The sequence below is a fragment of the Petromyzon marinus genome, chromosome 13 (genome assembly GCF_048934315.1).
Source record: "Petromyzon marinus isolate PM22_M1 ecotype Great Lakes invasive population chromosome 13, UKy_Petmar_22M1.pri1.0, whole genome shotgun sequence".
Lineage (NCBI taxonomy): Eukaryota > Metazoa > Chordata > Hyperoartia > Petromyzontiformes > Petromyzontidae > Petromyzon > Petromyzon marinus.
Window position 1 is genome coordinate 2,905,972 of NC_133679.1, and position 24,311 is coordinate 2,930,282.

Genomic DNA, 24,311 nt, shown 5'->3' on the forward strand with positions numbered 1-24,311 from the left:
CGCAGGGACAAGTCGGGAAGTCCAAGCTTGAGCTGCCATTGTTTGCGAGTGAAAACTGATACGCGCGCGTGCATGTGCGTGTGCGCGTGTGCGTGCGCTGAGCGAGCGAGCGAGGCACACGCTATGGAAATATTTTTGTCCTTCACCGGTGGCTAGGCAACCGCTTCTGAATAGCCTGGTCGGAGTTTGCGTCAGCCGATCATCTCTCCCCCCCCCCCCTGCTTGCACCTCGTGTTAAAAAGGATACCACTTCGTAGGGGGGAAATTAACAATCCTGTTGGATTTACAGGGACTCCTCTACTTATGAACATTCGACTTACGAACTTTCAGAGATACGAACAAACCTGTCCGTATGTCCAGTTGTTTGTTCGAACCGAGAGTCGTAAGTTCAACCGCCGCGCAACAGATGGCGGTGGTGGCATCTGCAGAGCATGAAGAACCAGTGGCACCTACATCTACAGGAGATGGTACAACTTTTAAAGTCATTCCCCATGTTTAGTGTACGCACCGTTACAACATGTTTGGAATCGACGGGAGTAAAGTTGTACTTACGAACAAATCGACGAATGAACAGACCTCTGGAAGCTAACTCGTTCGTAAGTAGAGGAGTCCCCTCTACAGTACTCGGCGCCTGCCATAGGAGTGGGGGATTTTGCCCACTGGCTCAAGTACTGCGTGAGCACCGCCTCAATGCTCGTCCGAGCAGGAAATCTCTCACTCGAACTGGGGGGGCTTTCTGAGTGACTTTATCTGCGCAAAAGCTCGGATGATTGGAAGAATGTAGCGCACGGCTAATAGGTGCAGAGATCAGCCAGGACGCACAGGTGAAGAGGAAAAGCACGGATAGTGCAGAATCGGATGAGAAGAATTTTTTTTCTTCCCGATTGGGTTTTGCGAACGTTGCCGCCAGTCTCTCGGCGTTATTTAATGGTGCCGAAATAACATTAACGGCAAAAAAACCAACATCGTTCAAATTATGGCGATGGATTGGGCTCCAAAGACCGAGCCCTAAAAATCAAACAATTACCTTGAATTTTCTGACGTGTGAATTTGTTAAATGGCATCATAATTCGCTTGGCTCACCATGGCCGTCCCATGACGATGCCTGCAGAAGTAGGTGAGCAATGCGATGCTGGGATGCACAAATTTGGCCAAAATTGACTGCCTCCAGCGAAAGTCATATTCCAGGGACGTATCAACACTCCAGAGTGTGGCATTTGCAGCATATTGCCAGCTGGCAGCTTACGCGATTAAACGCAAGGAATTTTGCGCACACCCAACATCAAATTGCCTTAATCAGCCAGATCTGGCATGCTTAACTTTTAACAAAAAATCTTGCATCTTTCATTGTGAGGGGGGGGGGGGTGGGAAACACCTAAATTTGAGTAATAGCTGAGCGGTAGTCCTCGTGACCTTAGCTCTGGGTGGGAACAAAGCTATTATTTAATTATAGGGATAGGTTTTACCCTTTAAACTGGCACAAAAACTGACACCTTTATTCAAGGCATCATGTTTGCAATAACCACAACACAAGCAGTCAAAATGCAAACAAAAAAGACAACTCTGATAATAATATGCACTGTCCTTGAATTTGATTAGTCCACACCCGAGACGGCTTTTCCTAGAGCCTAGTCTCCATTGGTGTTGGACCAGAAGACGCCAAAAGGCATGATTATTTACAGATGAACGTTTTGGTGCGGGTCAGGGGTCATGTCCATCACATCATGTTCGCGTCATGAGCTGACCCACAAGCCAATGGCAAGCCGTTAAAACCACTCAGCTGTGACCCACACAGTGGGTACTCACGGGCATCGGCGGCTAGCCCACGACGCACTCCGGGACTCTACATTAAGGTATCGTGAAATATATTTGTTATGAAACAACACACACATTACGTAACAATGTTGGTTATTTTATAGACAGAGTCTGAATGTTTAATTTGACAATACTGTGCAATAAATTGGCCGGCTCCGTGAACAAGATAACAGAGGCGTGTACTGACCGGTTGGTGTCCTCAGAGACCGAGTCCTCGGAATTCTCTGCATCCACAGCCGAGACAAATCCACTATCAGTCAGGAGCTGTGGCAGAAAAGACGCGTGTCAGTAGAAAAATAACCGATGCTTGTACATATCTTTGCAGCATGTCGTCCTCATATCGCAAAAACTATAAAAGGTGTGACTTTTGCAAATAAACCTATTTTATTTATTAATTGCAACCAGTTGTGGCTCTTGCCCACTCTGTATTGGCTCACGCGTAATGCTTTTTAAAAAAAAGGTACTTAAAAACGTGAGTCTTTCAAATGTGATTTCACGTTGGGATTCAGCATCCTTCAAATAGTTAACAATCAAAGGATCGTAGGCCCAAGTTACTTCCAAATAAAAACGATTGCCCCCTAAATTTAGAGGATCCAAAGCAGTTTTTTTTTATGAATGCCATATTTGGATTCAACACCCTTAAAAAAGCTCCAGATATAAACATTATTAAGACTCTAAAAAACTAAAAAGTAAAACAAATATTTTGGGGGGGGCCTATTTGTTTTTTGTATTTTCATCTTTATAAGCATAGACTTTATTAAAATTGACCCAAATGCCATCTTACTAAGGCCTCTATAACGTCATTACAATTTACATCAATCACTAAGCAAAGACCGTCAACATGTATTAGATGTGTGACGTTTGAGATTCAGTTTGTGAGACATCCCATTGAAAGAATAAGTGGCTAAAGGGGACTGAACAATTTTTTGTGTAATAAGTCTCCTCACAAACTACCAATTAGTCACACATCCAACAACTGTCCTAAACATGATTGCATATTATTACTCACAACCATTATTAATTTAAAAAAAATGTATAATGCGCATTCCATCCTCGGATCCCAATGTGCAATGGGCATTAGTGCACAATGTCCATTGTTGTATAGTTGCGGTATGGATGACAACTGTCTTGGAACAGATTCACAATGCTGTGTTCTTTCCATCTTGTTTAAGAGTAGTTTAAGAGTAGTGAGCGGTATCCGAATTGGTCCTGCTCCTACCTTCTTCACCAATGCACACTGACCAACGCGGTGAAGTATGACGAAACAACCCCCATGATTGACACTGCATGGCAAGGCCTTTATCCACAAGTGGATTGATAAAGGGCTGTAAATAATAATAATTGTATCTAAACATCCACCGCGGAGATGGAGCAATGAAATCAGATTGTGTGCAGGTGCTAGGCAGATATTACATCGCAGGATCGTGAGAGATGGCGACATCTTGGGGAGCCCTCCATCCAGCAGTGGATTGACCATGGCTGACGACGATGACATATAGATCAGAACGAAACAACAACGAAAGCAATTGAACAAAAATCTGAAAATTGCGAAAGAAGCGTGCAGAGACGCGTGCTTCAAATTACATTCAGCGGCAGAACAAGGCAAACATCGACTTCAGAACGAACGCAGGTTAAAGACACGTGCTGTTATTAGCGAACAGTCTTGCGCAAGACACGTCGCTAGAAGGGGACGATGACCGCTGGTTGAGATTCGTGATGGAGCGGCAGCCCAAGAAATTGGAACGCGTCTGACAGAACGAGAGAGGAGCAGCTACATAAGCAATTTCTTATTTCTCAAATATGAGGACTTCGTTTGGAGCAGGAACAACAACAACAACCAAATCTGCGGTAGTGGGAGCGTGCACCTGAGGCACTCGCCCCTGGCATCGGAGCCAGATAGGAGTACACGCCCGGGGGAACTCCGAGAGATGTCTGCGTTGACAACTCCACAGCCAACCAAGTGCAAGCGAACCGGTCGCGTGAATGCATGGGCCAAGCCGTGTCCCAGTAAACGTGCGGCGTTGGGCCGACGTTCCGTGTTTACCGGGGAGTGTCTAGTAATAGGGTCAGGAGGTTTGTTACTCGTGCTGTATTCATTATCTGGTACAGCCACTCAGCGGAAAGGCCTTTCCTTTCGTTGGAAGAGCGCATTGTACAATTGTAAGCCTTTAAACGCGTACAATGGCGTATTACAATCCTATCGCGATTGCCTTCGGGAAAATAAATAACACCAGGGCTGGTTGAGCGGTGATTCTAAAACAAGTAAAATGCTTGTTAAGGAAGTGTACGACAATCACATGGTAACGATGCAAAGCAGCAGATGATGTCAAGATATATTTTCTGAAGGTATACTGCGTTGGGTGGCTTACGTCCGTGTTGGAGTTGGTAATCGGTGATCCCAGGCGTGAATCTGCATCCTCTCTGCTCTCCTGGTCATTGCCATCTGTTGACAGAAAATACACACGCACACTTTTCAAATGTCTTGCACTACACTGTAGACTGTGTAAATGTAATGTACATGGCACTGGTAATTGGAACATTGCACACCCGACTCCACTTCCCCGTGCGTGAAGCAGCTCCCTCCTGAACCTCCTCTCTCACCTCGTCTCCACTGCTCATTCTCTTCCTCTTACTCTCTCCTCGCCCCTCCACTCCCTCCCGTCCCTCCCCTATAACCCTTTCGTGAATCCCACCACGTGTGCCTTCTGTTACGGTCATTCATTCATCGGCCCTTGCACTGCCCCCCCCCTGCCATCTAATTTGATTTGTCTTGCCGCTTGTTTTTTTATCTATGTAAAGCGCCTTGAGCCAAGGCTCTCTATAAATATAAAATAACACGAGCGAATGCACACACGCACCGACCTTAAAGGGAACTTGTCCTCATCGAATTACAATTTGTTACGAGTAACCGAATATTTGCTTACATCAGGGGAGTTCAATCGTTCTCAACTGATGGCTCGATTGTATTGCTTAAGAGCCATGGGCTAGAGACACAATAATAAGTACATAAATTAATGAACAAAAACAAATATCGATTTAAAGCTTTCGTGACTGCAAGGATTCATCTTCTTTGGTTCTTTCGGTAAAGTCACGTAGAATGAGAATAAAATAATACATTGATAAAATAAAAGAACACAATAAAATTCTCACGACGTTTCGGCCACAACACAAGCAGCCTTCATCAGGTGAAGGGACGAGACCGCTTGTGTTGTGGCCGAAACGTCGTGAGAATTTCATTGTGTTATTTTATTTGATCAATTTATTATTTAATTCTCATTCTACGTGACTTTACCGAAAGAACCAAAGAAGAAAAACAAATATATAGCCTCTATTATATTTCCTGGACCAGAATGAAAAAGGATGACATGAAGAGGGGGAGCGAGAATAGGTCTGAGTGCTTTTGGAAAAATTGGGTTTTTGAAATGAAAATCAACACGACAGCAATGTGCCTCGACGCAAACAACGCACCTGCTGCGACAGATTTGACCGGAAATCATGGCCACTGACAGTGACCATGGAACGACGGCCGAAACTGTTCACTCAAAAGAGAAACAATAAGCGGAATGTGCGGATCGGAAGAACGTGTGCGCGAATCGGAGACTCATCGTAACGTGGGCGGGCAGAGGGAGGGTTAGGAGCCGTCACTCAAGGGGATGATGGACGGTGGGCGAGACTGGTGAGAGAATGACAGCCCGGGGAGGGATTTGGCACCTCAGTAGGGATGACCACCGCAGGCATAGAGCGATGAGATTCGCTCGCACGCAGGAACCAGGTGGATTATGGCATCGCGAGACTGTGAGGGATGGCGACGGAGTGCGGGCTTTCATCCCGCAGTGGATAAACATGACTGATGATCATGACGGTGATGATATTCAGAAGATATGTAATAACCAATATTACATCAGGTACTGTACAGGTGGTATAGTTTGAACGTGTATATTACTTGCAACAATGTTCGCACGGTTCTCCCCATGTCCTGGTGGACTTTTCTCCGGGTCCTCCGGTTTTTCCCTCCACATTTACAAACATGCGTGCAGAGTATGTGGCTGCTATAAATGTCCACGTGATGAGCCACTTCGTTGAGCTATCATGCACCTCCGATGACCACGGTTGGCTAAATACAGTGCGAAAGAAGTTCAACATACATGCATATATCATTTGTGGCCAGGTTGCTTCTGAAAAAGAGCTATATAGCTCAGTGGGCCTTACCTAGTAAAATAAAAAGTCTAGTTTTAGTTTAGATATAAAAAAAATTCAACAGAGATGAATAGATATATCTGAAGACATGTAAACTATTGAGACATATTCAGAAGATAGAAGTGACGTGGCAGCTGTATTCATAATACAGACGGGAGATAAGAGAGAGAGAGGGATATTTAGAAACGGTGGATAAGGTGGTAAAGACACACGAGGGATATTCAGAAGGGATGTAAGAGCTATAGGATAGAGATTGTTTCAGGAAGGGTACTAGGGATGAAAGAGACATCGCATACATTCAGAATAGATACGAAATAAAATATACTGTTGTTAATTTTCATTCACTGTATGACCATACCATTACGATTATGCAAAAAGTATGTGTTCTATTATTAATATGCCGGATATACGCCTCTAAAGCAATACCAGACCGACCACAATTATTGCACAATAGATACAGGGCGAATAACAATCACTGTACTGTATCGTAGACCCCAACATCCCCAAAGAGATTATGGGAATGCCTTAGCAGATCACTCAACAATCATTTGACACCTGTGTGAATCGAGCCTACTTCGTGTGTCATGCCTTCAGTTTGGGGGCTTACAATCCCTGTGTCTCCTCTCCTCCTCATCCTGTGCCACATCGTACAATGCCATGGCGAGCACTTCGAACACCGATGAACTATGGCAAACAATGAAGCGACAAAACGTTGTCTGCGGCTGGGTTGCACAATCAGGCGTTGCGACCTGCTGTCCCGCACCTCCGTTGAGCACGGTTGGCTACGCACGGTGCGAGAGAAGTTAAACGTGCAAACGAAACGTGCACGCGGATCGCGGTGCACGTGGGCGCACAGCTCCAGGACCTTCAAGACGTGAAGATTATCATTTTAACCCCGACCTGGGCCAGTCGCAGCAGACCTCACCGGCTCCCTATGACATACGTTCACGGCTGAACATTAGAAGTTACATTTTATTCTATATGTATACATATTTTACACACACGCGGAACCGTACCGACATCAGAGGTGGTGGGATCGGGCTCGTCGGGCCCAAAGGCGATGGGAGCTCTCCGTGCCTCTCGGCCCCACGACTCAGACTCGCAAGCGGCAGCTGCGTGCAGCAGCATCCCAGGGCCCCCACTTAACGGAGTCTGGGCGACGCGGCTCACGCCGAGACGCGCATCGCGGGACGGCGCCTGGAGCTTGGGGAAATGAAAAACAACAACAGCAACAAAAACATCATCAACAGCAGCAGCTCCAGCGGCAGTAGCGATTGAAAGGCTACGAAGGCGGTGTTACGCCGTCGTGTTACGCACCATCGGTAGGGTCGTTCTCACATTTTCGGAAGTTGTGTTTGAATGCCAGCAATTTGTTGTTCGTTGTTGTTGTTGTTGTTGTCCCAAACTCACCTCAGGACTGATGCAGTTTGAATAAAAACCGTAGATTTATAAATTGGTGAAACCGCGTCAGTTTCCTGACGGTTTCTGTTCATTCATCGTGTCGTCAGTGACTCGTGGCTGATGGAGCGATGGTGCGTGGCTTGATATGCAGTGTTTGCAAGATTTACAAAACCATGCAATTAAACGTGACAAAAACGAAGGTCAGCATTTAAGACAGCTGCGCCAGAGATAGCGGCAAGAATTGTATATATATTTTTTATGTGACAGTGAAAAACAAAAACAATATATTAAAATGTTTGAACTGAAGAAGCCACGAAGTCTGGTGATGTTGGGGATGGCTGTCAGGGAAGAGAAGGAAGATCTGAAAAAGCAGTGACAATGAATCCGACACTGAACCAGGGTAGAATTGGTTATTGGAAGGAGGCATGAAATGGAAGATGCGAACAAGGAGCGTCATTGCAAGGACCGTGGTAAACAGAATTATGAAAAAAAAAGCGATCTGAAGAACAGAGAGATAAAACCAGCAGGACAGGATGTTCAAAGAATTAAAAAAGCCCTGGAGGTCCGTCAAAGTTTAGCCAGAGCAGCGATGACTGGTATGACTCATCAGAATCAACGTGCAACATTAGACGGCGAAGAGAGGAAACTGAAGAGATAGGGAAAATTAGTTATAGTCAAAGCGATATTTTTTTTAAAAACGACAGTAAAGAAATAACAGGTGAGGTGGCAGGAGTGTGCGGTCATTGTCATCAGCCATGGTCAATCCGCTACTGGATGTAGGCCTCCCCTAGCCACCGTCACCTCTCGTGATCCTGAGATGCAATATTCCACCAAACAACTGCTCATTGCATCGCTCATCTCTTCCCTGGCTGCCACTCCATTATTAGTCTTGGCCAATGGGCGTCGTCCGATCAAGCCGACGTGTCCTGTGGAGTGGTGTGCGTGTTGCCATTACTGCCGGGGTGACGAGAGAAGTGCGCGCGGAGGAACTGCTCAGGATAATGTTGCATGGCAGAGTGAGCAGCTGTCAGAGGATGTGAAATGTCATGAGGGATAGGAGTTAAACTGGCATCCCGAGGGATACATTTAATGGACGTTACAATAACCAGAGTTTTGTCGAATGCAAACTAATACTGTAAGAAATATATCAGTGCACTTAGGGGAAAACCGGGGTTGGGAATTTGAGGCAGAAATTGATATTTGCCGTGTGCAGACTTTCGCTTGAAACTACGACAAGCATCTTCCGAACCAGATCCATGGAATCATAATAATATCCAGGCATTTCGAAAACAATGTTTGTTATCATCATTATTATTATGTAAAAGTCTCCATAATATATTATCCATGCTCAAGCAAAAGATGGGTGGTGCTTATCTCAAATTGTGGTCCTGAGCTAATGGTTTTAATTTTACATAACTAAGGCCTGAGGCTCAGTAGACGTCGTACAGACCGTCTGGGCAACACTGTTAACTCATTTTTTGACCAACTCAGAAAGAGTCACAACAACCCCGAGTAAATGTGCACACAGTGTAAAGTGAGAATTATCACCTGAATATATTAAATATCCTGGAGACAATATAGTGTATACACTATATATAATACAATAATATTCTGTACAATATACTGAAGACATGCCTTCGGCATAGACGTCGGAAAACACATTTCACATCGTAATGTTCTAAAACGAGCGCCTTATCTTGACAATCATCTAAAAAAGGAGATCGTGTAAAGATACGTATGTAGAAACAAAGATAGCGTATGTTTGAACTTCTTTCGCACCCTACTTATCCAACCATGCTGATCCGCAGTGCGGCGAAGGACAATCTTTGATCATTTAACGGCGTGGTCTTGAGTCTTCACTTCACCTCAGAGATGCCACAAGAACCAGCAGGCAATGGAGAGATACTCCATGTAAGACGCTTTGCCATGAGTGGTGTATTATTACAGATTTCCCAGGACAGCAGCTACCTAAAAAAGAACACGTTCCTGGGAAAACCATCAGATGTGGCGACCGTAGCTCATGTCCATATGGAACCTCACCACTTCTGGACGATGGTCGCTCTGCTCATCCGCCGGTGGAATGCTGCCATCCGAAGTCCGTGCTGGCAGGCTGAACCCCTGCATGTCCCTCTCCTCCCCGTGCCACCCGCTCAGGTCATCGATATTCCAGCACGACGGATCCTCCTCCTCCCCCGCCTCCTCTTCCTCCTCCTCCTCCGCCTCGTCTGCTGCCGGCGAGGCGAACGGGTCGTAGGTGCCCTCCGTGTCGTCCTGCGTGGGGCTGTCGAGTCCCGAGTCGGTGGAGCCAGACCTCTGAAGGGGGCACTCGCTCGGCAGCGAGCTCAACTCGAGTCGAGGACTTGCCATGACTCGCGTGGGATATGTTCCGCGCAACTGCTACGGAGTTGGACCAAATGATGCCAACAGAGTGAATTCCGAACGATAATTTATTGTTTCAATAATAGACACACACACATATATATTGCTCTCGAGTTGCTCTGGATCAGCAGTCGTGGCAGCTGCAGTGGCGGGCCGGCTCGTAATGCACAATGATGTCACGCGCACCTATTTACACATATTTTGTGACAGGCCCCGAGGAGAATACGTCAGCCCAAGGATTGTGCCGACCTCACCCAACTGGTTTTTTTTTCTAAGCCCTTTGCATGGGACTTGGCATTTCGATTATATCGGAACCAGTGCCGGATTAAGCTCGGAGCAAATGTTACAAAGGGGCCCGAAATAAAAAAGCAGCAAATAAATATTAAAACACAAATGTTTAACTTGCATGGTAAAGTAATTGTATATTTTTTTATTTGCTATACAGCCAGATAATACGACAAATCGCTGACCTTAAACACCCAGTCGTTCATGAAGGTTGAAGGTAGTATAGTACTATAGTCATAGAGCGTGGGGCCCTTGAAAGTGCGGGGCTCGTAACATGTTATTTTTGTTACTAGGATAATCCGGCACTGATCACAACATATGCCCATTGTACTACTGCCACTGGGCTATTAATAGAAACGCATTGTTTTTTTACACATTTTCAGTACACTCAGTGCATATGAATAAAACCACACGTCACTCAACAATTGCCTACTGGACATCTGTAAAAAAGAGCTTCACAGCTCATCGGATTCCTCCAGTACAAATAAAGAGTCTGATTCTGAACTCTCCTCGCCAACGTGAGCGTATAGAACCACAAGCAATTTCGTGCAATTTACATGAGCATTATTCTTCATCCTATACAGCAACATCGAAAATAAAGAAAAATTAGCCATTGGAAGAAAAAAAACAATAGCTGTATATTTTTAATGCAGTATTATGTTTAATGATTTATTTCGCAATGTCATATTTTCAGTGAGAACAGGAAGCTGGAACTTTTGAACTTTAGATGCATCGGAAAGTAGCAAGAGCAATGGATTTCTTGTTAATAATTTACTAATCTACTGTGAGATGAAGGCATCCAGTGCCCTCGATGTTGTTGGGGCTTCATTGTATCCGCAAGTGATTATCTTTGAAAGATGTACACATTTTCCATGAGATGTTGAGGCAGGCTGAAAATGTGACTGAATCAATGAAATGTTATCGGAGAGCAAAACAAACCAAAGTTAATATAAAGTGTGGGGAATTGGATATTAACTTTTAAAGGTAAAGTCACGTAGAATGAGAATAAAACAATAAATTGATAAAATAAAATAACACAATAAAATTCTCACGACGTTTCGGCCACAACACAAGCGGCCTTCATCAGGTCTTATTGTGTTATTTTATTTTATCAATTTATTATTTTATTATCATTCTACGTGACTTTACCGGAAAGAACCAAAGAAGATGAATCCTTGCAGGCAATGAAAGCTTTAAATCGAAATTTAACTTTTAAAGGTTTGAATTGAGGAAAAAAAAACAAGTGACCTTATGTATAGCTCTGCTATTGGAGGCCTTCGTCCAGCAAGGCACCACGGTTGGGAGATATTAACTACCTCGCCTGGTATACAGGAGGTCGTGGGTTCGATCCCGACCCTGATGCCTGCTGTATATTTGGAGTTTGCGTGTCTCTCTCTCTCATCATCATCACGGTGGCTAGGAGATGTTAACTACCTCGCCAGGTATACAGGAGATCGTGGGTTCGATCCCGACCCTGATGCCTGCTGTATATTTGGAGTTTGCGTGTCTCTCTCTCATCATCATCACGGTGGCTAGGAGATGTTAACTACCTCGCCTGGTATGCAGGAGATCGTGGGTTCGATCCCGACCCTGACGCCTGCTGTATATTTGGAGTTTGCGTGTCTCATCATCATCACGGTGGCTAGGAGATGTTAACTACCTCGCCTGGTATGCAGGAGATCGTGGGTTCTATCCCGACACTGACGCCTGCTGTATATTTGAGTTTGCGTGTTCTCCGCGTAGTCGCGTGGATTTTCTGCAGGTCCTCCGGGTTTTTCTCCACATTTAGAATCGACGTGCGTTTAGAGTATTTGGCTGCTATACATTTCCATATAAAACCACTTCGCTGAGCTACCAATTGTGGCCAGGTCGCTTCTGTAAAAGAGCTGTATAGCTCTGTGGACCTTAGCTGGTAAAATAAAAAAATAGTTTAGCACTTTAGTGTATAGTTTAGTTTTATCAGTGGATTCATCATGGCTGATGATGACAATAATTCAAAAGGCTTAATTTACTTAACACTAGCCAATGCTGTATGATATCTAAAGATAGGTTGAATATTGGAACGATGGTTACCACCTTTTCCGCTGATCATATTTCTCAAGTCAGACCAGGTCGATTAAAAGTCCCGCATCCAGTAATAAAGTTAAAAGCAAATACCTCCAGACCTCGGAAGATATCGATTTCTGCCACCCGAACACGTGGCCAATTCCCAGACCGTCCGGGTCAAACCAGAACAGTTGGCAACCCCAGTGTGTATGGAACGGGCAAGTTCTCACTGGACATGGTGTGCTGGAGTATGGTTACACTTCCTTGACAAATATGGCATGCGGAAGCCTTCATCCAGCAGTGAATTGATAGTCTGCATGCTCATGGACGGTGCATATCTTTAGTGGTGGTCCGAAGCCAGTGATGGAAATTCTACATTCCTATGACCGAGGCCATTACATCCATACGACTCTAACTCTTGACTTATCATTATGGTATTCATTTTATCAGCTTCGAAGGGGATGATTTGTAGTTGATAAAATAAGAATACCCTTCACCCTGTCTGGAAATAACACAGGTCTTAAGATGTTCAAACACCTAACACATTCCTGCGGAGGAGGCTGGTAGGAACGTTGGTTGCTCGGTCAGTGGCCAGGGTCAACGGCGGCACGTGGTGTATTCCGCAAATATGCCCAACTGTGAGGGCGGGCACAAGCCACCGTGAGTAGGTTAAACGTTGAGTTATATAAGGGCACCACGGGGTGACCAGCCCTTCCCCACCCAGCCCCACCCCACCCAGCCCCACCCCTCCCAGCCCCACCCCTCCCAGCCCCACCCCTCCCAGCCCCACCCCTCCCACCCCCCACCCAGCCCCACCCTCCCCACCCTCCCCTCCCCACCCAGCCCCTCCCCACCCACCCAGCCCCTCCCTACCTTTCCCTCTCCACCCAGCCCCACCCCTCCCATTTTTTATATCCGAATGTCCGGATACACGTGGACAGACATCCACAGACATACACAATTAATCCCCTGCCTCCTGTGAATTAATCCCGGTTGGGCTTCCAGTTCACTACGTTTCCTACCAGTAATAGCGATACCTATTACCAGGCAGTAGGTCTGCATTAACCGCACGTGGCAAAACACGAAGATACACATGCTCTCATAATATGAATTGTTTTTAAAAGTATTGGCCTACATCAGAGATAATCTTCTTTTATGGGCTTGTCGCACCAGTGTGAGATCAGAGAACGCCAAAAGGCGAAGAGTGCCTCTATCGTAAGTCAAGTGCTCTCCCATAGCGCCACCTGGCAGGATTCACATTATGCGGTGAGAATACAAAGGAATGAAATGTAACACACGTTTGCTATGTGGTTTAGCAATACTGAGTAAAACACATTAATTTGTGCTTGAGTTGACGATATATTTCAGATCCCACGGCTGGCCTAGGACAAATTCAGAGGGGGAAAATTTGCATTGTTTTTGCGCAGTATTTTGTGACTGGGATGAGATCAAACTCACAATTGAGGACCTGGGAAATTAACCAGTAAATAAATGTATATAATTTCAGCTTTTAATACACACAATATTTTCTCACTCTCAAAGAGAAGGACTGCAGACAAGCTGGAAGGCAGCCAGGCAGTGAGCTAGTGCCAATAATTTCCCAAGCTCTGTGGTCCTGCAACTATTAAACGTTCTAGACGTGGAAGGAAGGAAACAAGGAGCACCCAGAGAAAACCTACGCGTGCGAGGGGGCAATGCTCTATCCCAGGGGTCGGCAATCTGCGGCGCTGGAGCCGCATGCGGCTCTTTAACGACCGCTTCGTGACATTATTCGCGTGAATTGCGGCTCTTGAAATAGAGGTTTTTTGACCGAATTCGAAAAAAATGGCCCTTGTTCTTTTAGTTGGCGACCCCTGCTCTATCCCATACAGATGGAGTCCATATTTGCTTTACTTACATCTCCTGGTGAGGTAGGGTATGGCACCTCGGTGGCCATGGGAAGGGAATTTCACATTTGTGTGATCCACCAACCCCCTCACCTCCAGTGCCGGACTACAGGCGTGTGCCAGCACCAATTAAGGACTTATCAAGATACATGTCCAAAATGAAATCAGGACTTTCTCAAAGCTGACAATGACATTGGCAAAGCGACGGCCAATCAGGTTTCGACATGTGGCAGGAGGCTGACAAGGAGACAGTTTTAAATTAGACATATATTTCACTTGAAATCTAAACAATGTGGACGGGGTTTGTTTTTGACAAGCAGTTTAGGAACAAACATCTTTATTTTAAACATCAGACAGCTGTCGCTTTAATGTGTAATTAAACATTTTTTTTATCAAAATATATATTTCAAACGGAGAAAGCAGATTACAAATAATATCGGCATTTTAATTCAAGATAAAAAACAAACATTAAGTTCTCATTAAGGTTAATACAGTACTGTACTACATTTTTGTTCTACCTACATAGTTGCACAGTGATGTGTTTATATCTAAATTCTTCATTTATACTCATTTATAATGGTGCAAAAAAATAGGATGGTGCAACAAATATGGGTTACTAAAATGCCTAAATTGTGGTCAAAGATTTAACTAAATAGCATATACAATTTCAAAACAGTTCACATATTACAGTGGCAGTCTTATTCATAATTACTGTTCATGTGCTGTTCATAAGAAAAACTAATACCATTGTTATTCTTGGGTCTTTCGGTAAAGTTGTAGATAGAACCGATCTACAACTTTACCAGACCCAAGAATATGAATTCCTGCAGTCACGAAAGCTTTAAGTCATAATATAATTGCATTTAAAGAGTTAGTATTTCATTACCATATTACTAAAATGCATTCATAATTGTGAGTCTGAAGCCGTGTGTGATGTCCACGAAACTTTGTGCCCAACCATCTGTGATGATCGCAATCAACCTGCACATACCCGGGAAGAGTCGGACCGATCAACTGGAATAGTTGGTCACACAAGTGTGGACATCACGCACTCTGCCCCACACCTAGAATCTCAACTCGAAACGATTAAAAAGTTGGGCTCGCTACGTTCTAGGGCTCAACTCCCGAGACCCTTACCCAGTGGCACAGTCCAACCCCTTGGCGACGAAACCTGGTGGCTGTTGTGTGACACGGACGTGCAAAAAACGTCGTGCGTCTCGACACGGGAGGAGGGACGTTTTGGACGCACGTGCGATGCGTTGCGTGTTACGGCGGCGATGCTTATGCACGGCGCCAGCGAAGTGAAGTGAAATGCAGGTCAAGCGCTAGCACTGCGTGCCTGACCGCAAGAGACGCGCGACGAGTATTTCATCTTAGAACCGTGCAATCATTCGCGTTGCATTGCTGTGCAATGCGGTGGCAAAGCGTTGACACGCGGAAAGCGGCTGGCAGCACGGAACCCGTTTGATTTTAGTTTTTCAGATTTTTATATCAAATATAACGCCTCGCCCAGCAAAGCTTGAATTATACAAAATGCACCCATCATAAGTGTTGACCTCCGGCCGCCCCCACCCCCCTCCTCGGCCGCTCGATTGCTGGCGAATCAGAAGACGGCAACCGGAAGGTCGGAGTCGTCGTTTGCGTACGGGTCTTCGGTAGCCTCCGACGGGAAACTTGACGAGCGGAGCGGTTGCCCCGACCGCGTCGTCGGCGCGGCTGCCCGTTGGCTGTTGGGGAACAAATATTTGACGTTACGAGATCGTCGCCGATGTCCACGTCGTCGTTACCCAGCAACGGTCCGAGTTAACCGCGCCCGTGACAGCTTCGGGTGTTTTCTTTAGCGAGAGACGTTCAGAGAATGCACTTCATATGACTGTTGTCTTTTAGGATTACAGAGTTTTTGCGGGGGGGTTTTGTAGATTTAAACAGATTATATAAGTAGCATTAAGTACAAAAGTCTCTGAGCAGGGGAACTATTTTATCCATCTGCTTAATCCCTGATAGCGAGACGTGTCCTGCCCAAGCCCACCCGCTCTTCTCAACAGTCGCTACGATGTCTCCAACTTGCAATTGTTCTCTGATCCGCGCGCTCCCCTCTCTCGCACCATAATTCCCGGCGTGCATTTCTCCATCCTCCCTTGCAAACCTCCGTTCCACGTCATTTCGTCCGAGCTGACCATCCCCCTACGTCTCCAGGTTTGGGGGGGGGCGTGCGCGAACGGGCACAGAACGTGCGCGTGGCCTACCGCAGATCTTGCCGCAGCGCGCCGAGCTCGACGAGGTGACCCTCGTTGGCGGAGCGCTGCTTGTTCAGCTCGTGCTGCAGCTGTTTGTTCATGCCCAACGCGTGCTCCAGCTGCCGCTCGCTCTCCTCGCCCTGCTGCCTCAACGACCAAAGCTGCTGTTTCACCTGGAGGCAACGATAACGCGCAACGGTGCGACGCCGCGGTGTTGGCCTACTCACCGAAGCACGCCTCGGACATTGCTCCTTTCCTCCTTTAGCTGCTCGATCACAAAACATTTGCCAAGTTGACAACCGACACCGCAAGCTTCGCCCTTGCGGTATTTCCCCCCGAAGTGGCCGAAACTCTGAGCGCCACTCCGGTGCCAATCTCAGGAACCAGCTCTCCATTTGCCCTACCCGTCTAACATTCCTCTTTCCGATTACATTCACAATTGTTTTCCACCGAATTCTACACCCTGTTTGCACCTGTATTCAAGAATTAGAAATGTCTCTCCTAGTTGATTTGTGGAAGATTAGCCCATACAAAAGCAGACATGATGACTCCTCCCTCACTGAAACTACTTATAAAGTAGTTTCAATATTCCATAAGAACATGGCCTTCCAAGCCAATATATCCATTCATCTCCTTCTCTTAACCGCCCCTGTATGATTACTGAACAGAAGCATCAATTACATGAAATCCATGGTAAAGGTGCAGTCCTGGAATTGCTTGTTCACACTAGTGCTGGTGGAAGAGGCTCGACAAGAGGAAGCTAGAAGGCCCCTCAATCAAGAGGGCATTGTTTGGCCCACCTGTCCATGTTTTCGCGGATAAAAACCATCGGAGTCCCCACACTTTACCCCACCACTCGCAACCTGCCGTTCGACTGTGGTGTACAAATGTATACCGCTGGGTGGGAAGAGGGCCCCTCCGGAGAGAGGAGACGGTAGGGGGAGCTTTAAGATTTCTGCCACCATTGTGCCAACCGTTGTGCCTGAAGATCGAATCGAACTGCGGGTCCTCTGGACTGCAACTCTCAGCGTGCTGACCACAGTATTCACGTCGCCTCAATGCGACCCCGGCCTTGTGAGAGTGCCGACGATTCCCCTTGCCACAGCGTGTCCCGGTCACCCGTCGCACACCTGTTCCCTCTCGCTGTTCGTTTGCGTGCGCTCCGATTGCAGCCGCCTCGTCACGTCCACCACGTTCTCCTCCAGCCTGCGGCCCTCCGCTTGCAGCTTCTCCTTCTCCCTGTGGGGCACAAGCGGAACTTTCGGGCACCATCGACAATCTCCTTGCTGTTCATGCGCAAGCATATGTTCTTTATTTTATTATTATAGTCTTTAATGCTTATTTATTTTACCTAGTAAGGCCCGCTGAGCTGTATAGCTCTTTTTCAGAAGTGACCAGGTTATCACCAATGATAGCTCACCAAAGTGGCTTATCATCACGTGGAAATGTATAGCAGCCAAACAATCTAAACGCATGTTTATTCTAAATGGGGAGGGTAGGAAAAAAACCGGAGGACCCCGAGAAAAATCCACGCGACCACGGGGAGAGAGACATGCTAACTCCACATATACCGGTGTCAGGGTTGGGATCGAACCCACAACCTCGTGCATACCAGGCGAGGTAGTTAACATCTCGTCAGATAGGCGAGATATTAACGACCTCTCTCCGAGATAAGAAGACACCTTTTGTCTTATGGCTTCCTTTGCTTGAGTCAGTGGCTTTTAAATCTTCGTTGCCTCCATCTCCCAAAAGGACTTAAATGTTTTAATTTCACCAATGAACACGCAGCTCTTATCTCATGCAGGCACGAGGAGCAAGCATTGGCGGATCCCATTATCCGCCTATTTCCCTGCTCTTGTCCACGCACAGACACGCAGATGATAGTGGGTAATAGGATGGATATGCCACCACTTCCGGGTTACTCCTCCTGCTGAGATAACAGGATGAATGGCATAATTGTGGGAGTCCACGTCTGGGTCAAGTATTGGTCGGATTACGATCTGGACGTAAGCACAGATTATTTGGATGGATTTGCCGCTCGATCGATTGAGGGACACAGATAACAGGAAGAGCAGATGAACAGGATGAATAATGGGGATTTTTTTACAGGATACGTGCACTAAGAGGTGGCTCAACTCGATATGAATTTAGCCATTTTATAAACTTTGAAACCTGTGCTCTTGTCCCTTCAATGGCTCCATGTACCCGTATTAATTTGGAAGACTCTCTTGCTGGTATTCAAGACCTTAAATGGACTTGCTCATCCCTGCATTAATGACCTCCTTCACCCATATATTCCATCAGGATCATTAAGATCCTCAGATTGTGCATTTCTCACCGTCACCGCGGTCTCTAGGCTTCACACTTGGGGGTGATCATCCCTGTGCAATTGCGGCACCTAAAGTCTGGAACTCATTGCCCTTCGAGGCGAGGACTTCCAAGACACTTTAAAAATATTCAAATGTCGACTGAAAATGTATCCGTCTGAAATGGTTTTCTATCTCTTGACTTATTCATTCTCACCTCTTCTCTCCTTGGTTGATGTTAAACTATTTCCGCCTTTTCATGCATAGCGCCCTGAGTACGATTGTTTAAGAGCGCTTTATAAAATGTAATTATTATTGTTGTGTGTATGGCGCCGTGTTAAAGGTGCGCGTGGAGAGAGCGGGAGGTACCTCTCAGTGGCCTCCAGGTGAGCCTCCAGGGTACGCAAGCGTCCCTCCAGCTCGCAGAGGAGGGCCCCTTGGTCCGGACTGCCCAGGCTCTGGAGCTCGGACACCCGGCCCCGCAGGTCATCATTCTGAGGACGGGGTGAAGACGAATAACCACCCCCCCCCACCCAAGCGTCGTGCTTCATCAAAGCCTCGGAGCGAATCGCTCGGAAATGCGGCCGACGTTGCTCCCATCTCAGGATCATAAAAAGCGGCGTTTGTAGAGCCTGGGCAGTGCGTGGATGGCTGGCTACCGTGCATACCAGGTGTTATAGGTTGCCGCAGGGGGGTAGCAGTGGGCAGCAGAGGGCGGTGCATCAAAATCCATTGTTGTGCTGTACTATAACCGCCCCCCTCCCACCCCGTCTATGCTCCTCGCCTTCACCAACGCACACTGTGCAACACGCTGAAGTAAGGTGCAATGAGCCTTGCAACCCACAGGGCATGGGGAGACTCTTATGCAGCAGTGCACTGACAAAATTGACGGCATGTGTACGTTACACGCCGACTGCCATTCAAAGTATTAACTACGTCGGTTGCGTATTTAAATGTCTGAAAGTCTTATCCAGTAAGACCTACTTACACATCTAGAATTCTGAGGCACAATGTATTGATGTGCGAGTCAACAATGGGCTGTCTCTCGCGGAGAGACTCTGGAATTTCCACCACTGGCTCGGGCCTGCCAACGGAGAATAAAAACTTTACAAACACCACGATTACTTTTAATTTTAACCTTTGGAAACATGCACGGCGCTGGCTCGGACATGGACTGCCAGCGATGTGCACGGCCAGGAATTGAACCTAGGTGGTGGGAACCCCATAACACAGCGCAGCTAAACTCGACGTGACCTCCCTCTTACTGGAAAACCAGCAGACAAAAGTGCTCGTGTATTAAAAAGACAGAGATCCCTCGTGGAGCCTTTAACAGACTCTTGGGGAAAGTGCTGTTAGCGAGTAGCACTGGTGAAAGGTTGCGTATATCATAAGCGCGCGCGCGCACGCACGCACACAAACTCACAATGCACGGAGATTATTTAAAAAATTATCTAAATCAACTGTGCATACGCACGCAAATTCATACATTATTAATACATTATTTAATCCTCATTAATTAATAATGTCTGCTAAGTACAACCCTCCGAGTTGTTCGCCAATTGTAGTACTGGCCCGGAGCCACATGCATGTATTATGTTTAGAGTTGTGAAGCCGCGTGTGTTTAGAGCTCCGGTTCGAGTTCTGATTAGGGTGACGGTAGGTCTGTCGTAAGAGTTGCAGTAGATTTAGGAGACTTTCAGTGCTGTGTAAATATCTCACAATGGAAAAAAGGTTATAGTTTTGTTTAGAGTTATGGGCGAGGGTTAGAGCTATGATTCGAGTTACGGTTAGGGTTATGGTAGGTTTATTGTTAATAGTTGTGGTAGATTTAGGAAGCTTTTAGTGATCTCCCTATGGTTATTGTTATGCTTACGTATGTAGGTTGAACTTCTTTTGCACCGTAAGTAGCCAACCGTGCTAAGCGAAGGTGCGAGGGAAGGACAACAAACTAAAGCAGTTCTAAAATAAATTAGTTTTCAATCTAGATTAAAAAGTGCAGAACTCCAGCGGCTCCCTAATATCAGAAGGAAGGGCGTTCCAGACGGCCGCAGAAGTACATCTGAAAGCGCGCAATACAGCGACTGTTTTTTTTTCGACGATTAGCCAAACCATCAAATAATGGGAGCAGGTCAGAGTTCGGGTTAAGGTTAGGGTAGGTTTAGAGAGAATGCAATGCTCTGCAGCGACCTCTCCAGGGCTAGACGTGTGTCTGTAGGCATCAGCTGAGCGTGACAATTCACCCGTCTCTCCAGGGCTAGACGTGTGTCTGTAGGCATCGGCTGAGCGTGACAAGTCACCAGTCTCTCCAGGGCTAGACGTGTGTCTCTAGGCATCAGCTGAGCGTGACAAGTCACCAGTCTCTCCAGGGCTAGACGTGTGTCTGTAGGCATCGGCTGAGCGTGACAAGTCACCTGTCTCTCCAGGGCTAGACGTGTGTCTGTAGGCATCGGCTGAGCGTGACAAGTCACCTGTCTCTCCAGGGCTAGACGTGTGTCTGTAGGCATCAGCTGAGCGTGACAAGTCACCAGTCTCTCCAGGGCTAGACGTGTGTCTGTAGGCATCAGCTGAGCGTGACAAGTCACCAGTCTCTCCAGGGCTAGACGTGTGTCTGTAGGCATCAGCTGAGCGTGACAAGTCACCAGTCTCTCCAGGGCTAGACGTGTGTCTGTAGGCATCGGCTGAGCGTGACAAGTCACCAGTCTCTCCAGGGCTAGACGTGTGTCTCTAGGCATCAGCTGAGCGTGACAAGTCACCTGTCTCTCCAGGGCTAGACGTGTGTCTGTAGGCATCGGCTGAGCGTGACAAGTCACCCGTCTCTCTAGGGCTAGACGTGTGTCTGTAGGCATCAGCTGAGCGTGACAAGTCACCTGTCTCTCCAGGGCTAGACGTGTGTCTGTAGGCATCGGCTGAGCGTGACAAGTCACCAGTCTCTCCAGGGCTAGACGTGTGTCTCTAGGCATCAGCTGAGCGTGACAAGTCACCAGTCTCTCCAGGGCTAGACGTGTGTCTGTAGGCATCGGCTGAGCGTGACAAGTCACCTGTCTCTCCAGGGCTAGACGTGTGTCTGTAGGCATCGGCTGAGCGTGACAAGTCACCTGTCTCTCCAGGGCTAGACGTGTGTCTGTAGGCATCAGCTGAGCGTGACAAGTCACCAGTCTCTCCAGGGCTAGACGTGTGTCTGTAGGCATCAGCTGAGCGTGACAAGTCACCAGTCTCTCCAGGGCTAGACGTGTGTCTGTAGGCATCAGCTGAGCGTGACAAGTCACCAGTCTCTCCAGGGCTAGACGTGTGTCTGTAGGCATCGGCTGAGCGTGACAAGTCACCAGTCTCTCCAGGGCTAGACGTGTGTCTCTAGGCATCAGCTGAGCGTGACAAGTCACCTGTCTCTCCAGGGCTAGACGTGTGTCTGTAGGTATCGGCTGAGCGTGACAAGTCACCCGTCTCTCTAGGGCTAGACGTGTGTCTGTAGGCATCAGCTGAGCGTGACAAGTCACCTGTCTCTCCAGGGCTAGACGTGTGTCTGTAGGCATCGGCTGAGCGTGACAAGTCACCAGTCTCTCCAGGGCTAGACGTGTGTCTCTAGGCATCAGCTGAGCGTGACAAGTCACCAGTCTCTCCAGGGCTAGACGTGTGTCTGTAGGCATCGGCTGAGCGTGACAAGTCACCTGTCTCTCCAGGGCTAGACGTGTGTCTGTAGGCATCGGCTGAGCGTGACAAGTCACCTGTCTCTCCAGGGCTAGACGTGTGTCTGTAGGCATCAGCTGAGCGTGACAAGTCACCAGTCTCTCCAGGGCTAGACGTGTGTCTGTAGGCATCAGCTGAGCGTGACAAGTCACCAGTCTCTCCAGGGCTAGACGTGTGTCTGTAGGCATCAGCTGAGCGTGACAAGTCACCAGTCTCTCCAGGGCTAGACGTGTGTCTGTAGGCATCGGCTGAGCGTGACAAGTCACCAGTCTCTCCAGGGCTAGACGTGTGTCTCTAGGCATCAGCTGAGCGTGACAAGTCACCTGTCTCTCCAGGGCTAGACGTGTGTCTGTAGGCATCGGCTGAGCGTGACAAGTCACCCGTCTCTCTAGGGCTAGACGTGTGTCTGTAGGCATCAGCTGAGCGTGACAAGTCACCTGTCTCTCCAGGGCTAGACGTGTGTCTGTAGGCATCGGCTGAGCGTGACAAGTCACCAGTCTCTCCAGGGCTAGACGTGTGTCTCTAGGCATCAGCTGAGCGTGACAAGTCACCAGTCTCTCCAGGGCTAGACGTGTGTCTGTAGGCATCGGCTGAGCGTGACAAGTCACCTGTCTCTCCAGGGCTAGACGTGTGTCTGTAGGCATCGGCTGAGCGTGACAAGTCACCTGTCTCTCCAGCGCCGCGTTGTCGTTCTTCAGGCTTTCAATGTCCACGCACTTCTGCTCCAGCTCCACACGCAGCTCCTCCTTCTGCTCGCACACAGCGGCGCAGGAAATGGGCACCTCATTAGACACGACCCCAGGTGAGCTGTAGACCAGGTGCTTCTCGACCTCTGAAGTTTTTAGCAAACCCCCCCCCCACCCCCAACGGTATAGCTTCAGTTGCGTGCGGTCTATTTTGCAAATGATTGGTAATTATGAGAACTTTGGGTGGGTTGAAATATAGTGTTTTGGCTACTGTGTAGGATTTTCACACGGAAAAATGTCAGACATCAACACGTAGGACAGCCTAAAACCACATCAGAGAGCGGTGGCACTTTAGACAACAGCCAGGCACGTTCATTACCCGCTGTCCATCACTTCCCATGATTCAATGATTATTTCGCCTCAATAGGAGGTGAGTTGTGTACAGCTGAATGGAGATGTCACGTGAAAGGTTTTAAAGCATTAAAAAAACACAGTAATACTTTAATGCTATCCACCGGGGTCACATTTAACTTAAATTAATGATGATAATTATAATTTAATAGCAGTAGTAATGTACCATGCACAAGACAAAAGATAATACCGCAATAATAGTTATGCGCTGTCGAGAAATATAAATGTTTACGCTCCCTAAAAGTCAACCTTGCGATGAAAAATTATGACGTCAATAACTTTACATTATTGTTCACTCAAGATAATCGGAACCGCAAACACTGCAAGAGTGATGAATGATTAAATAAAACATAAAAGCTAGAACAATGCTACTTATAATGCGTGTATCTATGTGGTGGTGGGCTGGCGCAGTAATTGAAACTAAAACGATTTTTTTTTACTTTACCAGCCCACTGAGCTATTTAGCTCTTTTCAGAAGCGGCTTATCATGCGGACATTTATAGCAGCCATGTTTCTAAATGTGGAGGGAAAAACTGGGGCACCTGGAGGAAGAACACACAAACTCCAAATATACAGGCGTCAGGGTCAGGATCGAACCCACGACCTCCTGTATATCAGGCGAGGTAGTTAACAGTACCTCTGCTGTGATAACTTTTGGATAGGAGTTAGCCAGTTGGCTACGTAAAGCGCGAGAGAAGTTCGACATGCATGCATACATAAATTGTGACTATCCATATGTAAGTACGTATGTTGAACTTATTTCGCACCGTATGTGGCCAACCCATATAATTATTGGTACAGCGTTGTGAGATGCAATTGGCACGAAGGACCCTATGTAAAACTGAATTACCATTAAACGTGGCGAGGATCTTTTGCTTGCAAGGACACTCACCGTTTGATTCCCACCAGGTGGTGCTGCCTAAGCAGGTGGGTTGACCGTTTTCACTCACCCCTGCTGCATTATGGACTATGGCTGGA

General features: G+C 47.1%; 2 protein-coding genes across 9 annotated transcripts in view; both read right to left on the reverse strand.

Moving 5' to 3' along the window:
• The window catches only part of LOC116942216 (uncharacterized), a 33,261-nt gene extending 23,168 nt beyond the window's left edge, over positions 1 to 10,093 (reverse strand). For both annotated transcript variants that reach the window (XM_032953917.2, XM_032953916.2), the window contains exons 1-5: positions 9,454 to 10,093; positions 7,029 to 7,215; positions 4,185 to 4,258; positions 3,229 to 3,294; positions 2,003 to 2,079 (exon numbers count right to left, since the gene is read on the reverse strand). In XM_032953917.2, the coding sequence (XP_032809808.2) occupies positions 2,003 to 2,079; positions 3,229 to 3,294; positions 4,185 to 4,258; positions 7,029 to 7,215; positions 9,454 to 9,780 (731 nt within the window). In that variant the 5' untranslated portion in view covers positions 9,781 to 10,093. The remainder of the gene's footprint in view (positions 1 to 2,002; positions 2,080 to 3,228; positions 3,295 to 4,184; positions 4,259 to 7,028; positions 7,216 to 9,453) is intronic.
• A 4,236-nt stretch (positions 10,094 to 14,329) lies between these two features.
• The window catches only part of LOC116942218 (uncharacterized), a 66,314-nt gene continuing 56,332 nt past the window's right edge, over positions 14,330 to 24,311 (reverse strand). For all 7 annotated transcript variants that reach the window (XM_076066797.1, XM_076066798.1, XM_076066796.1 and 4 more), the window contains 5 exons: positions 22,902 to 22,985; positions 18,922 to 19,046; positions 17,377 to 17,485; positions 16,256 to 16,419; positions 14,330 to 15,736 (listed from right to left, as the gene is read on the reverse strand). In XM_076066797.1, the coding sequence (XP_075922912.1) occupies positions 15,613 to 15,736; positions 16,256 to 16,419; positions 17,377 to 17,485; positions 18,922 to 19,046; positions 22,902 to 22,985 (606 nt within the window). In that variant the 3' untranslated portion in view covers positions 14,330 to 15,612. The remainder of the gene's footprint in view (positions 15,737 to 16,255; positions 16,420 to 17,376; positions 17,486 to 18,921; positions 19,047 to 22,901; positions 22,986 to 24,311) is intronic.